Genomic DNA, 13,854 nt, shown 5'->3' with positions numbered 1-13,854 from the left:
CAACTGGAAGAAGCAGTTATGGAAAAGATTTAGGCCACCGGGGGGGAAAGAATTCTGACTTCTTTTTTCTTTCGATGGCCCTAATCCTTTTCCATAAGCAGTTGCAGTTTTGGCTCCTGTTAACTTTTGTCAAACCAGGATCAGGCTACATTTATCCATGATTCCTATTAATGACCTCTTGCAGAAAAACATGCACTTATGGACCTTTTTATGGACTTTTTTTTAATCAACTAGTACTAGTTCTGAAATTACTCAAAAGAAGCTGTTTTAACCTAACTTGAAGGTAGAAGGGGGGGATTTGAAGGTAGTTTTCATCTGAATTGCCATTAATCGTGGGCCTGTGATTTGTTTTTAGTGGACAGAGTGCTGCAGCAGCCAGTAGGGGTGCTCAATTCAGCCAGCTGATCTTGCACACCCTTGAACGTCCAAAAAAGGTCTGCCAGAGCGGCTGGTGAGCAGAGCTCCAGCTAAGAATAACCTGTATTTTCTGGGCGGATAGAGTTACCTTGCAGCCTTCCTGCTCTCTGCACTGGCCTATACCCATGTGAGCCCCCAGAAACACTGGGTGAGATATTGTGCATTTCCCCTCACCCTGCCCAGCCCTGTGCTTAGCTTGGCTGATTCTTCCCCTGTGTCGCTTTACTTTGCCCCACTGTCCCCAGACCCCCTTTTTTAATGCTGCCTCACAGGCAGCTCCAAATTCCCCAACATATGTAGGCTTTCAATTCATGCTTAATTTTCCATTTTCTACTTTTTAAAACCTTGGACAAGTTCCACCTGTGGATGTTATGGGTAAGAAGACAAGGCTGTGACGGTCCAAGTGACAATGGAATAATTTACCACCTGGGACACTTTTTTTTTTCCTGAGAAAGTGGATTCAAACTGGATTTACTGGAGCCGTCACCAGTTAATTCTTCATGAGGAGGCTTTGTCTCCAATTTAAAGTATCCTACCTGAGATAGTCTACACGTCACAATGGCTGAAGGTAGGGTTGTTACACCTGGGTCTTCAAGCACAACTGTTCAAATAAAACCTTTACTACAGCACAAAAATCCACAGTAATAAATTCTGCATAACAAATAAACGGCAGTGTTTTGATAAGTTGTGTCCTCTGACGATGATGTGTCGAAAGTTGGTTGCTATAAATATAAGCTATCAAGTCACCAGAGTATTCGCATTGCTCTCCTGTGACAGACTGCAGCTGCAGCTGACCTCAGCCAGGGTGGTAGACCTCAAGCACGTCAAAAGGAATATACATAAATAAATAAAAGTGTGAAAAAACACCTGCAAGTCCTGCATTCACAGTACTGTGTAAATGTAAGACACTCTTAGATCATGCTTAAATGTGCAAAAGTGGTGTTAGTGGAGGAAAAAAATCGTCTTCGTCTGATATATTAATGCAGAAGACTGCTGCTACTGATCCACCAGTGTCTATAAAGAGCATTTCCTTGTGACACTGTAGACCTGCTTTTCACTTATATATGTACAGTTTCTTATTGCAGTCAGCAAGTTTAGACAAGTGTTCCCTATTCTGTATGCCTTTGTGCTACTCTTTGAATCGTTAGCCGTTATTTTAAAGGCATCAAAAGCACTGTAGAAAGCTGATAACAATAAATAACCTGTAAAGCTTTATAATGCGCTCCAGCACATAGTCTTTTCTTATGAAGTGTATAGTGCATATTGGCTACTCTGTAAACAAAGCCAATGCTCATAATTACTTAATGTTATTACTTCAGTTATCACCAGTTTTAAAAAGCACATTTTAAGATCGAATGTTTTTGGGTTTAGGGTTTTTTAACAGCGAGTGAACTTGTGTTTTCACAAAAAATGTAATAACACGATAGTTACTTAGAAAAATTGCACAGCTCTAAACGATGCTGTTGATTGAAGAGTTGAGTTTGCGTTTGAGAGGTTTTTTCCCCCCGTGTCCTACACGCTAGAAGCAAGTGGTCATGCATCGAACATTTTCAGAGTTCATTCAACTTGGACCTTGAGTGAAGGTCTCCCTGACGCCTGACATTACAGTAAATCAGTACAGATAATCTTACACTCTGTGCACAGCATTTAATGATGATAACACTGTTACTAAATGCTGCCTTGGGCATTTTTCACTGTGCTAAGCCAGTCTAAAGTGTGTCAGTACATTTGGAAAATGTCACTGCTAAAATTGGAGTGCCCTATCACACCATGACTTTTCTGATGACGTTTAACATTTCCGATTAATATAAATAATAAGGAAATAAAGAGACAGTATAGGGTCATGGTAAAGATGAAAAATTATATATATACAACTAATAATGCACTATGTGCGCAAAATGTCTTCCTGTCAGGGTTTGTCTTCATTGTGTAGATGATAAGACTTGAAAGGTTTAAGAAAATGGGCTTTTATTAAGACGCCAGGGCAAAATCATTGTTACGATAGTGAAATTACTGAAAGAGGGCGATAATATGACCGAAAAAGACTTACGCAACAATTGACAGATCTGATAAAACATACATAGTTTGCACACTTTGTAACAGAGGAACAAAACACGGAGAAACACTTTCACTGTTGTTAGGAGACATACAGAGATTTCACAGCTAAAAGTGTAATGTCAGCTCCTTCTGGTGGACAAACTATGCAAGTGTGCAAGTTCTTGCTACCAATCACTCATTATAGACAACAATAAATATGTGTACAAGCAGACATTTAATTGTTTTATCAGTTCTGATCCATATAGGTTTTGCACATGATCTGCAGTGGATATTTATAAAGAACTGAAACCCTTGTGGTTACTTTAGCAGTGCAAGAATATCAAACATTACAAGCACAAGAACAAAAGCAGAAAGAATTTGTCAGACTAACTTTTGTCTATTTATGTCTTCCACATATAGTAGCCAAATCAGCCTCCCACGCTGCAGCCACTGGGTCCAGTGACGGAGCAGCAGCGCCACAGACGAGCTCTCTCAGATCCAAAGGTCTGGGGCTGCTCAACAAGGTGAAAATGTCTGTTGAGCTGCTGATTGCCCTTGCTGCTCTCCTGTCCTGGCTGGTTGTAGGTGTGGTGATGTTTGACTTTGTTGAGTACAAAGCAGTCCCCGGTAAGCCACAAAATCTAAAAGTGTATGTCCCCAAGTCTTTTAAGCCATCAGTTATGCAGAATCTGACCAACATGTTTGCTATCATCGTTAGACATCCAGCAGATCATAACGGACCCTGTCCAGGCCGTGAACGACGCCACTGATGAGTTATCCAGTCTGCTCAATAAGTTTCAAGGTAGTGGGGAATTTATCTTGGCACAGTTTTTATTTGTGTAAGCTCTCTAATGCATGACTTGCTGTACTTTTGCAGAATGCGCACCGGATTTAAGTGACCCCATGTCAGCTGCCAGATACGCAGCCGAGGAAATATCAGAAGCAAAAGATGGGTTTGTTCGATATTTGTCAGATGAAGAAGGTATGACCGCTCACTCCTACCAACACAAGCAAAAAAACAAAAACAAAGACTGCTTAATAAGTACAGAATAATCTTCTGAAACCACAGGGAACTTCTACCTCAGCTACATTGACCCTGTGGTCATTGGTAGACAAGCTTTCCATTCAACGAATGACTTCATAGGTGGAGCACTGGGTTCCTTCAGGGACACACTGTGTGCTGTTGTGGATACATCACTGGAAACCATAGAAGATATTAAAAAAGGTATGTAATTTATACTTGAATCCTTTTTCTACTCAAGACTGTTTTTCTCTTGTTTCACATACAGTTAATGAATGAATAAATCTGTCTTTTTTTTAAATACTTGAACTAAACTTTAACTCCCTTGCTGGTTTGTAACATTATTAATTAATGCAGAATGTACTTACAAATGCACTTACTTTTCTATTTCTTTTCCATTCAGGAAAAACTGATCTTGGCTATATTGACCCTGTAATGATAGGCAGAGGTGTCTTTAATGCTACTAATGAGTTCATGTGTGGAGTGGCGAGCTACATCCAGGATGTGCTCTGTTCCATACTGGACACTACACTGAATGTAGTGAAAGGTATTTGCGCTCTCTCGTTTAACCCATAACCTCTTAAAAACAACATAAAAGAATATCTATCTAACACAATTTAGAGAGTTTGCTTTGCGTACTTTCTGTCCGTATTCATTTCCTGTTTGTGTTTCTCAGGAACCGTCGACATTAGCTTCATGGACCCTGTGGTAATAGGAAGAAATATATTCCACGTCACAAATGACACAGTGAGTGGAATATTTGGCTACATCCAGGACGTGCTCTGTGCCATCGTAGACATGATACTGGATGTATTCAAAGGTATTCAGTGCCTCCATATTGTCTCATTTGTGATGTTTGTGGCTTAATATTTACAGTACATCTTATATTCTGTATATACTGCTTATGCATTTTACAGACTTTATTAGGAATGTATTTTTAGATCAACAGTAATTCTTTTTAGCTTGTTATGGATGTTGTCCACTAAACAAAAACTTATATAACTTATCTAACTTTGACAATGCATGCTTTTATAAGGAAAATGTTGGCCTTAAACACATTTTTCTAATGTCTGTGTAACTGTCAAGTACATGTATGTTTAATGAAGTACTTTACTGCACCTTTGACCTGAGTGTGTGTTGTCCTCAGGAACCACTGACATTAGCTTCATTGACCCCGTGGTTATTGGCAGAAATGCCTTCAGTGTTACTAATGACTTTGTGAGTGGACTATTTGGCTACATCCAGGGCGTGCTCTGCGCAGTCTTGGATGTCATACTGGACACGCTAAAAGGTACACAGTCTGCCAAGACATCACCTGATACAATGCACACACTGCAGGTTTCCCAGACTTCACGAAGGATTGTTTTATTTTCTCTATTATTTTCTCTGTTGGTTAGATATCCAGCATACCTTGGGATTTAGCCCCGTGTCAGTTTTTAAGTCAGCAGTAGAAATCACCAAAGAGCAGACAAACCTGCTTGCGAGCTACATCTCCTCAACACTGATTGGTGAACAAGGTCTGTTTTAGCCTACGTCATTATCAGAAAATTGGTTACATGTTATCCTTACGGCAGCTAAGCTGATTTTCTAAATAAAGACAAAGCAGCTTTTATTCACTGTCTGGTGTTTTTCATTTTCAGGAATCATGCCTGAAGTGTCCATTGACCCAATGAAAGTTGTTGAAGATGCTGTGTCAGAGCTCACAGACAAGAAGGATTTGCTCTTAGCTTACATGTCAAGCATGATTGTTGGTGATCAGGGTATGGCTATTAGTATTAGATGTTCAGTACTATTAATTAGGAAATATTAAAAATCCATCTGCTAAATATTTTCTATGTTTCAGGGGAACCTGTCACCACCCCAGGTGTAAATGTAGTAACAGAAAAAGGTTTCTGCTTTAATCCACTCAGAAATATTCTGATAAACATTTATGATTGGCAGGTTTTCACAAAATGTCTTTGTTTCTTTTAGATGAAGCTGTACCTTCCCCATCTGATATCAATTTAGTAAGAAGGAAAGGTAATGACAGTATTTCTTCTGTTTTCCATTGCAGTAATACAGAAAAGGAAATATTACATTTAAAAAAAAGAAGCTAAGTGTCTTTTTCCATGTGTTAATACAGGGAAATTTCTGCCTCCATTTGAAAAAGGTAAGAAAATATCTTCGTTAAAGACATTTAAAATGTGCTTTTAAACTTGCGCAATGTGTGTTGCAAGCAACTAGACTGCATAGATTTTTTGATTTTTGTTTGTTTCTTGCATGTTTGTACAGACTTGTGTTTTTCAAGGGACATTATTCAATCTGTTTTCAAGTCTGCCTCATGGTATGCCTTACTGTTCAGTGTAACCCTGAAGATCTATGAAACTGCGTGCCACTGTGTTTGAAAAATACTCGATTTGTACTCATTACATTATAGCATGGACAAACATGCATCATATCTGTTCTTCATTCTGTTATTCTAATTGTCATTAAGCTGCTACATTGTTATGGATTGGTTTACTTCATTCCTCCCTTTCTTTGTCACACTGACCATTTGTTGTAATATTTTACAGAACTTCGCAGTGATATGTCTTGACTCAGTCATCATGTTTTTCTGTGTAACATTGTGCATGACCATGTGTGTCCTTCAGACTTGCATTCCTTTGTTGCTCTTTCTCGCATTTTTTGTGCCACTGACTGGTTGCCTCCTGTTTTTGACCATTTACACTGTTGTCATATGTATATCCTTGGATATACTTTTTACCTGTGCATGTAACTATTAAACACACCACATGTTGCAAAGATAGCATTCACAATACTTTTACACTGTATTTACCATTGTAGCCAGTTTTGATACATCATGTTCCTTTGGTCCTGTGGTTTTATATAAACGATTTGATCCAGCCAGCTCCTTCATTAAGATCATCACGGCACTGTAGCCTAATTTGATCAAGTACTCTGCTGTAATGAGTGGCTAAACATATAGCTCAGCTGCAGTTTGTACCAGCTACTTCAGGAAGTTACAAGGCATTTAAAAAACACTTTAAAAGAAGCTAAATAGAAAAGAAACGAGATATAAAATAATTCCTGCTTCAATTTATGAAGCAATTTTAAAAATCCACTAACTGCAATCTGTGGTGTATTCATGCTGTAATGTTGCTATGATTTTGCACCATTAAAATCACCCTATAAAGAAATGAAGATCACATAAGAGGGATGATAAGGTTCGTAATACAGTTACAGAGATCATGCGTGCTGCCAAAGATGAAGCTGCTCCTGCTGCAGAGATAAAAGAAGACTCCGAGATGGCACCCACTGAAGCAGATGTGACAGAGGAAGATGATGGTATTTACATGATTTTTGTTTCTTTCTTTTTTTTTAAGTCACATTAATTAAGTTAAAAACAGACACTAAATTTATTGCTATCACATCACTAGCAAGACACACTGAAGAACCAGAACTGAGACCATCACTGAAGGAGGAGGAAAAGCTTGATGATGACACCAAGGAGGAGGAAGAGGAAATTGGAGAGGGTGATGATGACGAAGTTCAAATAAAGGATAATGCAGAACAATTAATAAAAGAAAAAGAGAATAAAGAGGTGATAGAAGGAGGAGGTGATGGTAGAGGTGAAGACCAAGAAAAGAGAGACACAAAGACAGATGAATTTGCGATAATTGTAAATGATGAAGTGATACAGCACAAAGGGGTGGTAGAAGATGAAGAGGTGCAGGAGACAAAAACCAAAGACATTTTGGTAGAAGATGATGAGGAGAGCAAAACTGAAGAAACTATTGTGGATAAACATGAGAAAACAAAAACTGAAGACATTTTTGACCAGGCCAGAACTGACGATGCTTCAGTAGAACATGAGGAGGTAGAAGAAGAGGCCAAAACTGAAGATGATTTGGCAAAACATGAGGAGGAAGAAGAGGAAGCCAAAACTGAAGATTATTTGGCAAAACATGAGGAGGAAGAAGAAGCCAAAACTGAAGATTATTTGGTAGACCATGAGGAGGAAGAAGAGGAAGCCAAAACTGAGGATTATTTAATAGAGCATGAGGAAGAAGAGGAAGCCAAAACTGAAGATTATTTGGTAGAACATGAGGAGGAAGAAGAGGAAGAAGCCAAAACTGGAGATTATTTAATAGAGCAGGAGGAGGAAGAAGAGGCCAAAACTGAGGATGATTTGGTAGAACATGAGGAGGAAGAAGAAGAAGCCAAAACTGGAGATGATTTGGCAGAACATGAGGAAGAGGAAGAAGAACCCAAAACTGAAGATTATTTGGTAGAACATGAGGAGGAAGAAGAGGAAGCCAAAACTGGAGATTATTTAATAGAGCATGAGGAGGAAGAGGAAGCCAAAACTGAAGATGATTTGGTAGAACATGAGGAGGAAGAAGAAGAAGCCAAAACTGGAGATTATTTAATAGAGCATGAGGAGGAGGAGGAAGAAGCCAAAACTGAAGATGATTTGGTAGAACATGAGGAAGAGGAAGAAGCCAAAACTGAAGATGATTTGGTAGAACATGAGGAAGAGGAAGAAGAACCCAAAACTGAAGATTATTTGGTAGAATATGAGGAGGAAGAAGAGGAAGCCAAAACTGGAGATTATTTAATAGAGCATGAGGAGGAGGAAGAAGAAGCCAAAACTGAAGATGATTTGGTAGAACATGAGGAGGAAGAAGAAGAAGCCAAAACTGGAGATTATTTAATAGAGCATGAGGAGGAGGAAGAAGAAGCCAAAACTGAAGATGATTTGGTAGAACATGAGGAAGAGGAAGAAGCCAAAACTGAAGATGATTTGGTAGAACATGAGGAAGAGGAAGAAGAACCCAAAACTGAAGATTATTTGGTAGAACATGAGGAGGAAGAAGAGGAAGCCAAAACTGGAGATTATTTAATAGAGCATGAGGAGGAGGAAGAAGAAGCCAAAACTGGAGATTATTTAATAGAGCATGAGGAGGAGGAAGAAGAAGCCAAAACTGGAGATTATTTAATAGAGCATGAGGAGGAGGAAGAAGAAGCCAAAACTGAAGATGATTTGGTAGAACATGAGGAGGAAGAAGAAGAAGCCAAAACTGGAGATTATTTAATAGAGCATGAGGAGGAGGAAGAAGAAGCCAAAACTGAAGATGATTTGGTAGAACATGAGGAAGAGGAAGAAGCCAAAACTGAAGATGATTTGGTAGAACATGAGGAAGAGGAAGAAGCCAAAACTGAAGATTATTTGGTAGAATATGAGGAAGAGGAAGAAGCCAAAACTGGAGATTATTTAATAGAGCATGAGGAGGAGGAAGAAGAAGCCAAAACTGAAGATGATTTGGTAGAACATGAGGAAGAGGAAGAAGCCAAAACTGAAGATGATTTGGTAGAACATGAGGAAGAGGAAGAAGCCAAAACTGAAGATTATTTGGTAGAATATGAGGAAGAGGAAGAAGCCAAAACTGGAGATTATTTAATAGAGCATGAGGAGGAGGAAGAAGAAGCCAAAACTGAAGATGATTTGGTAGAACATGAGGAAGAGGAAGAAGCCAAAACTGAAGATGATTTGGTAGAATATGAGGAAGAGGAAGAAGCCAAAACTGGAGATTATTTAATAGAGCATGAGGAGGAGGAAGAAGAAGCCAAAACTGAAGATGATTTGGTAGAACATGAGGAAGAGGAAGAAGCCAAAACTGAAGATGATTTGGTAGAACATGAGGAAGAGGAAGAAGCCAAAACTGAAGATGATTTGGTAGAACATGAGGAAGAGGAAGAAGCCAAAACTGAAGATTATTTGGTAGAATATGAGGAAGAGGAAGAAGCCAAAACTGGAGATTATTTAATAGAGCATGAGGAGGAGGAAGAAGAAGCCAAAACTGAAGATGATTTGGTAGAACATGAGGAAGAGGAAGAAGCCAAAACTGAGGATGATTTGGTAGAACATGAGGAAGAGGAAGAAGCCAAAACTGAAGATTATTTGGTAGAATATGAGGAAGAAGAAGAAGAAGCCAAAACTGAGGATGATTTGGTAGAACATGAGGAAGAGGATGAAGCCAAAACTGAAGATTATTTGGTAGAATATGAGGAAGAGGAAGAAGAAGCCAAAACTGAGGATGATTTGGTAGAACATGAGGAAGAGGAATCCAAGACTCGTGATATTTTGGCAGGATATGAAGAGGAAGATAGTGAGCTTCCCAGTATTTTGGTAGAAGCTGAGACGGAGGCAGAGGAAATTAAAACTGAATACATTTTTGAAGATCAAGAAGAGACTAAAATCAGAGACGAGGAGGAGGAGGAAGAGGAGGAGAAAAATGAAGACGTAGTAGAATATGAGGATAGTGGGGAGAAGGGGCCAGAAGAACCTATTGTAGTAGAACAGGAAGAGACCAACACTGAAGAGCCATCAATGACACACCTTAAAATACTGTTATCTGAGAAAATCAGTAATGACAGCGCTGTACCTGAATCTGCTGATGGTGAGGAGGAAGAGAAAGAAACTTTTTTTCCTGTTTACGAGGAGGATAAATACTCCAACATCCTTGATGATCATGATGAAAATAACAACAACAGCGAAAGCAGAAAGACTGAACCTAAACGAAAGAGGAAGGCCGATGTTACCCTTGAGAGATTTGGAGGACTCAAATTGTCTCACAAAGCAGAAGGCCACAACAAATATGAAAAAGGTACTAAACTCTTCCCCTCACATATTTGTCATCATGTTTTTCATTATGAGGCTATGAAAATACATGATGCATGTATTAAGTAATGTTGTGTTTTATGTGGAATGGCAGTGTTAATTTACATGCTCTTTGAATAGTTGGTAATGACAGGACTAAAGTTATTCAGACCTAACATGTAATGTGCTGAATGATTCATTTAACTTTTTTTTAATTTTTAATGTTTAATATTTTATGTCACAGTTTTTCTTCTTTGGGCTAAAAATGTGTGAATGTTTTTTCTAACTTTTTGAAACATCAAGTATTGGAAGAGTATTTTATGCCACATATTTTTCTTTTTATAATTGTCTTAGAAAATCACTATTAGTAGTATTACTAATGAAGATATGGTAATAATAGATATTTAAAAATACACCATAAACATACCCAATGTTACATACCATATATATTTAAAAAAAAAAAAAAAAAAGTATTTGGCACAAATTTGTAATTTGTCTGCAATTATTTGAAAAATACCCTGCCTGCAATTACATTTGTTCAACTTTATATTTAAGCTTGTAACAGATATTTAAGCCAATATAAGTAACATAATGAAGTAAATGCAGAATAAACACAAAGAATGTATGCTTAAATTCAAAGAGATTTTTAATAGTCATTGTCAATCTAACACAGATTCTCTCCTAACAATAGAAATATAAATAACAAAATGTAACACTTTAATGCTGAATTTCAAAAGGGTGCACAAAAGTCAATATTTAAAACACAAAAAGACAGCTGAAAACCCAGAGTGGTGAACATTATTCTCTCCAAAGCAGCAATTTGGCTTAGTCCTTTACACTCAGCCAGTTATTGAGGCAGACTATTTTGTTGACATCATCTGAAGACAAAGAAGCACTCCTCTTTTGAATGATGTGACCTGAGAGTGAGAATAATCTCTCACAAGGCACTGTGGTTGCAGGGGTTGACAGGTATTTGCATGCAATAGGTGCCAGCCTGGCATGTGCTCCTTCTCTCTTTAACCACCACTGTAGTGGACACTCCTCTATGTCTATTTTGGGCTCTGCTTTGTACCGATCCAGACAGCGATCTATAGAGTCTTCCTCTTCCTCTGAATCTGAATCTGAAGAACCCAGCAAGCAGATGGCGATCTTTCTCTTTTTTGGTGATGGTTCCTCTGTTGTCTGAGCAGATGGTTGGTGTGCATGCGTCTCTGCCATCACAAGGTCATGTAATGAAGCCCACACCTCTCTTCTTTCATCTTTGGAAACACACTTAAGGTCTTTAAACCTGGGATCAAGGGCAGTAGCGATCTTCAGCCATGTCAGATTGATGCTGTCCCTCCGCTGAGCTAGGTCTGTGGTAAAAACCTTCTTAAACCTCAAAACGTAGACTGGGTCATCATCTGAGAGCTCCATAACCCTGAACAAATAACACAAGGCTGGCAACACCACGGAGCAGGAGACATACTGCTTCCCCCCCAGCAGTTCGGTCACATATCTGCAATAGAAAGAACAAAAGTTGTAAACAAGCCTATATTTTTATATTAATCACACAGAGACAAACTCACAGAGGTGGAGGGGGAGAACATACCTGAAGACGGAGCTAGAACACAGAACACAAAGGTAGACGCCCACACACACATGATAAACAAAATGATTTACCTGCAAGGTTCAAGTAGTTCCTCCAGCTTTTGCAGTATGTCAAACTCCTGGTCGGTCAACATAGTCACCATGCTGTTTTGCTGAGCCAGGATGGTGGTCAGCACAGATTTGTTTCTCTGGATCCGCTTGATCATCTCTAGGGTGGAATTCCATCTTGTTGGAACGTCCCGAACAAGTGGTTCTGTTTTTTGTCCATGTGCAACTTGCTGTTCCTTTAATTCCTGAGCGTTCGCTGGACTCTGCTTAAAATGTCCAACAACCTTGCGACATTTGGCCAGAACCCTTTCAAATTCACTGTCGTTAAGAGAAACTGTGATCGTTCTTTGCAGAATGTGGGCCGTGCAGGGCATGTGTTCAAATGGAAGTAGTCTGGCGGCTGCAACCATGTTACGAGCACTGTCGGTGCCAAACGTGGTTAACTTGTCCTTAATTTTCCATTCATTTGCAACACTCAGAAAATGGTCAGCACACGCCTCAGCACACTGTCGCTCTTCAGTTTTACTCACTGTTAGTGCAAACGATTGTAGTGTCCAGTCGTTATCAATAAAATGCGCCGTGACGCCAGAGTAGTTATCGTTGTTCACCGAAGTCCAGCGATCTCCTGTGAGAGCGACATTCCTTACTTGCACAAGCTTGCTGGACCGCTGAGCCCTCTGGTCCTCATACAAAGTGTGCAGTCTCGACACGATGGTTCCTCTCGAGGGAAGATTATAACGCACGTCTCCTGATGCAACGCGAATGACTTCTCTCAGTCCATCATCTTCTACTATGCTAACTGGTCGGCAGTTTTTAGCTATCCAAACAACCAAAGAATTGGTTAGCTTTTCACTCACATGTTTTGTTATCCGTCCACGAGCACCATAATCCTGAGGCGTAGATTGGCAAGATCCCGTAGAGGTGGATTCTGGGTGTTTTGCTCTCAGGTGATAGCACAGAGACGAATTGCTTCTGTGGTACCTGAATTCAGCTTTGCAAATTGTGCACGTTACTTTCGTTTTGTCCAACAAGCCGTTAGGCAACTTCTTAAAGTAAAACTTCCCCCCCAAAAGCCCGTCCTTATCCATTGTTGCGTGTTTGCTTATAATAGCGTGGTAACACTTCTTCTTCGTCTAATTATTTCCGGCAGGCAAAACGCCAGAATAGCACAATGCTGCCCCCTCCTTCAGAGCTGCCGATGAGTTAAAAGGTCTTGTATTACAGGGGGAAACTGCATTATTATTTTTTTTAACGCGTTAAACATTTCACATTAATCTCAAAAAATTAACTCGTTAATTTTGACAGCACTAATATGTACAGGTAATCTTCTGTATATGAGCATATGTCCTAGAGTGGGTTTCATTAAGATCCCATAGAAGTATTTTGTGTGCCCAATCAATTTTCAGGCAGACACACAGTGATAAAGTTGTACATTTCCAAAACATCAGGCTGATTACTTTTAACAGTATGACGACGATATTGTGGCGTGTTTGTAATCATAGTTTTTTTTAACACTGTGATGCTTCTAGTGCTTTTGCAAGCATGATTATTTGTCATGTTAACTGTATTACAAGTCCAGAAATTAATTATTGTATGCTGAATATTTTTGAATATTTCTGTATGCTGTATTTCTGTATATCTAATATACTTTAGTTCTGAAAGAAGCAAAGGAAAGACATGCAATAGAAGAAGTTAAAGATGGCATTATTAAAGGTACATTTTTTGAAACTGTGCATGTCTTTGATTTTTCTCAGCTTATTTTTTTCTAATATTAAATTGTAAATATTTGTGCCAATTTGCCACGGATAATCTTGTGAGGATGCATTGCTGCTTACAGATCTCAAAGCTGCAGCCCCTGTGATGGAGAAGAAAAAAGATAAGGAAGCCAAAGAGTTTGAAACAGTAGCAATAAAACCAAAAGAAGTAAAACTAAAGGAGAAGCCCGAAGTTGACACAAAACCTCTTAAACTGAAAGAAAAGAAGCCCAAAGGTAATAACGTTATATTTTGAAATTACAAAATACTGTTCAGAAGTATAAATAGACTTACAAAATATGAAAAATAAATACAAAATATATACAACCAGTACAAATGTATACCAG

The 13,854-nt window shown here is 38.9% G+C and overlaps 2 protein-coding genes across 4 annotated transcripts in view; one reads left to right on the top strand and one right to left on the bottom strand.

The window, feature by feature from the left end:
* The first annotated feature begins 519 nt into the window (after positions 1–519).
* LOC146646841 (uncharacterized) overlaps positions 520–13,854 on the top strand; it is a 30,402-nt gene continuing 17,067 nt past the window's right edge. The window contains exons 1-18 of one of the 3 annotated variants that reach the window (XM_085391473.1): positions 520–985; positions 2,875–3,081; positions 3,173–3,256; positions 3,332–3,436; positions 3,524–3,679; positions 3,879–4,022; positions 4,152–4,295; positions 4,623–4,766; positions 4,873–4,992; positions 5,116–5,235; positions 5,319–5,363; positions 5,447–5,494; positions 5,598–5,624; positions 6,692–6,799; positions 6,892–8,621; positions 9,027–10,122; positions 13,407–13,466; positions 13,591–13,743. In XM_085391473.1, coding sequence (XP_085247599.1) covers positions 976–985; positions 2,875–3,081; positions 3,173–3,256; positions 3,332–3,436; positions 3,524–3,679; positions 3,879–4,022; positions 4,152–4,295; positions 4,623–4,766; positions 4,873–4,992; positions 5,116–5,235; positions 5,319–5,363; positions 5,447–5,494; positions 5,598–5,624; positions 6,692–6,799; positions 6,892–8,621; positions 9,027–10,122; positions 13,407–13,466; positions 13,591–13,743 — 4,501 coding nt within the window. In that variant the 5' untranslated portion in view covers positions 520–975. The remainder of the gene's footprint in view (positions 986–2,874; positions 3,082–3,172; positions 3,257–3,331; positions 3,437–3,523; positions 3,680–3,878; positions 4,023–4,151; positions 4,296–4,622; positions 4,767–4,872; positions 4,993–5,115; positions 5,236–5,318; positions 5,364–5,446; positions 5,495–5,597; positions 5,625–6,691; positions 6,800–6,891; positions 8,622–9,026; positions 10,123–13,406; positions 13,467–13,590; positions 13,744–13,854) is intronic. The other 2 variants (XM_085391471.1, XM_085391472.1) reach the window with 2 other exon arrangements.
* On the bottom strand, positions 10,941–12,841 carry LOC146646842 (E3 SUMO-protein ligase ZBED1-like). The gene is made up of 2 exons (XM_085391474.1): positions 11,778–12,841; positions 10,941–11,613 (listed from the first exon to the last, which is right to left on the bottom strand). The coding sequence occupies exons 1-2, from the start codon at positions 12,839–12,841 to the stop codon at positions 10,941–10,943; spliced, it is 1,737 nt and encodes a 578-aa protein (XP_085247600.1).

Source organism: Rhamphochromis longiceps, linkage group LG19, assembly GCF_057381845.1.
Source record: "Rhamphochromis longiceps isolate RC_006_pf linkage group LG19, R_longiceps_female_GT1.1, whole genome shotgun sequence".
Lineage (NCBI taxonomy): Eukaryota > Metazoa > Chordata > Actinopteri > Cichliformes > Cichlidae > Rhamphochromis > Rhamphochromis longiceps.
Note: the sequence above shows the minus strand (reverse complement) of the source record. Positions and strands in the feature narration are given on the sequence as shown.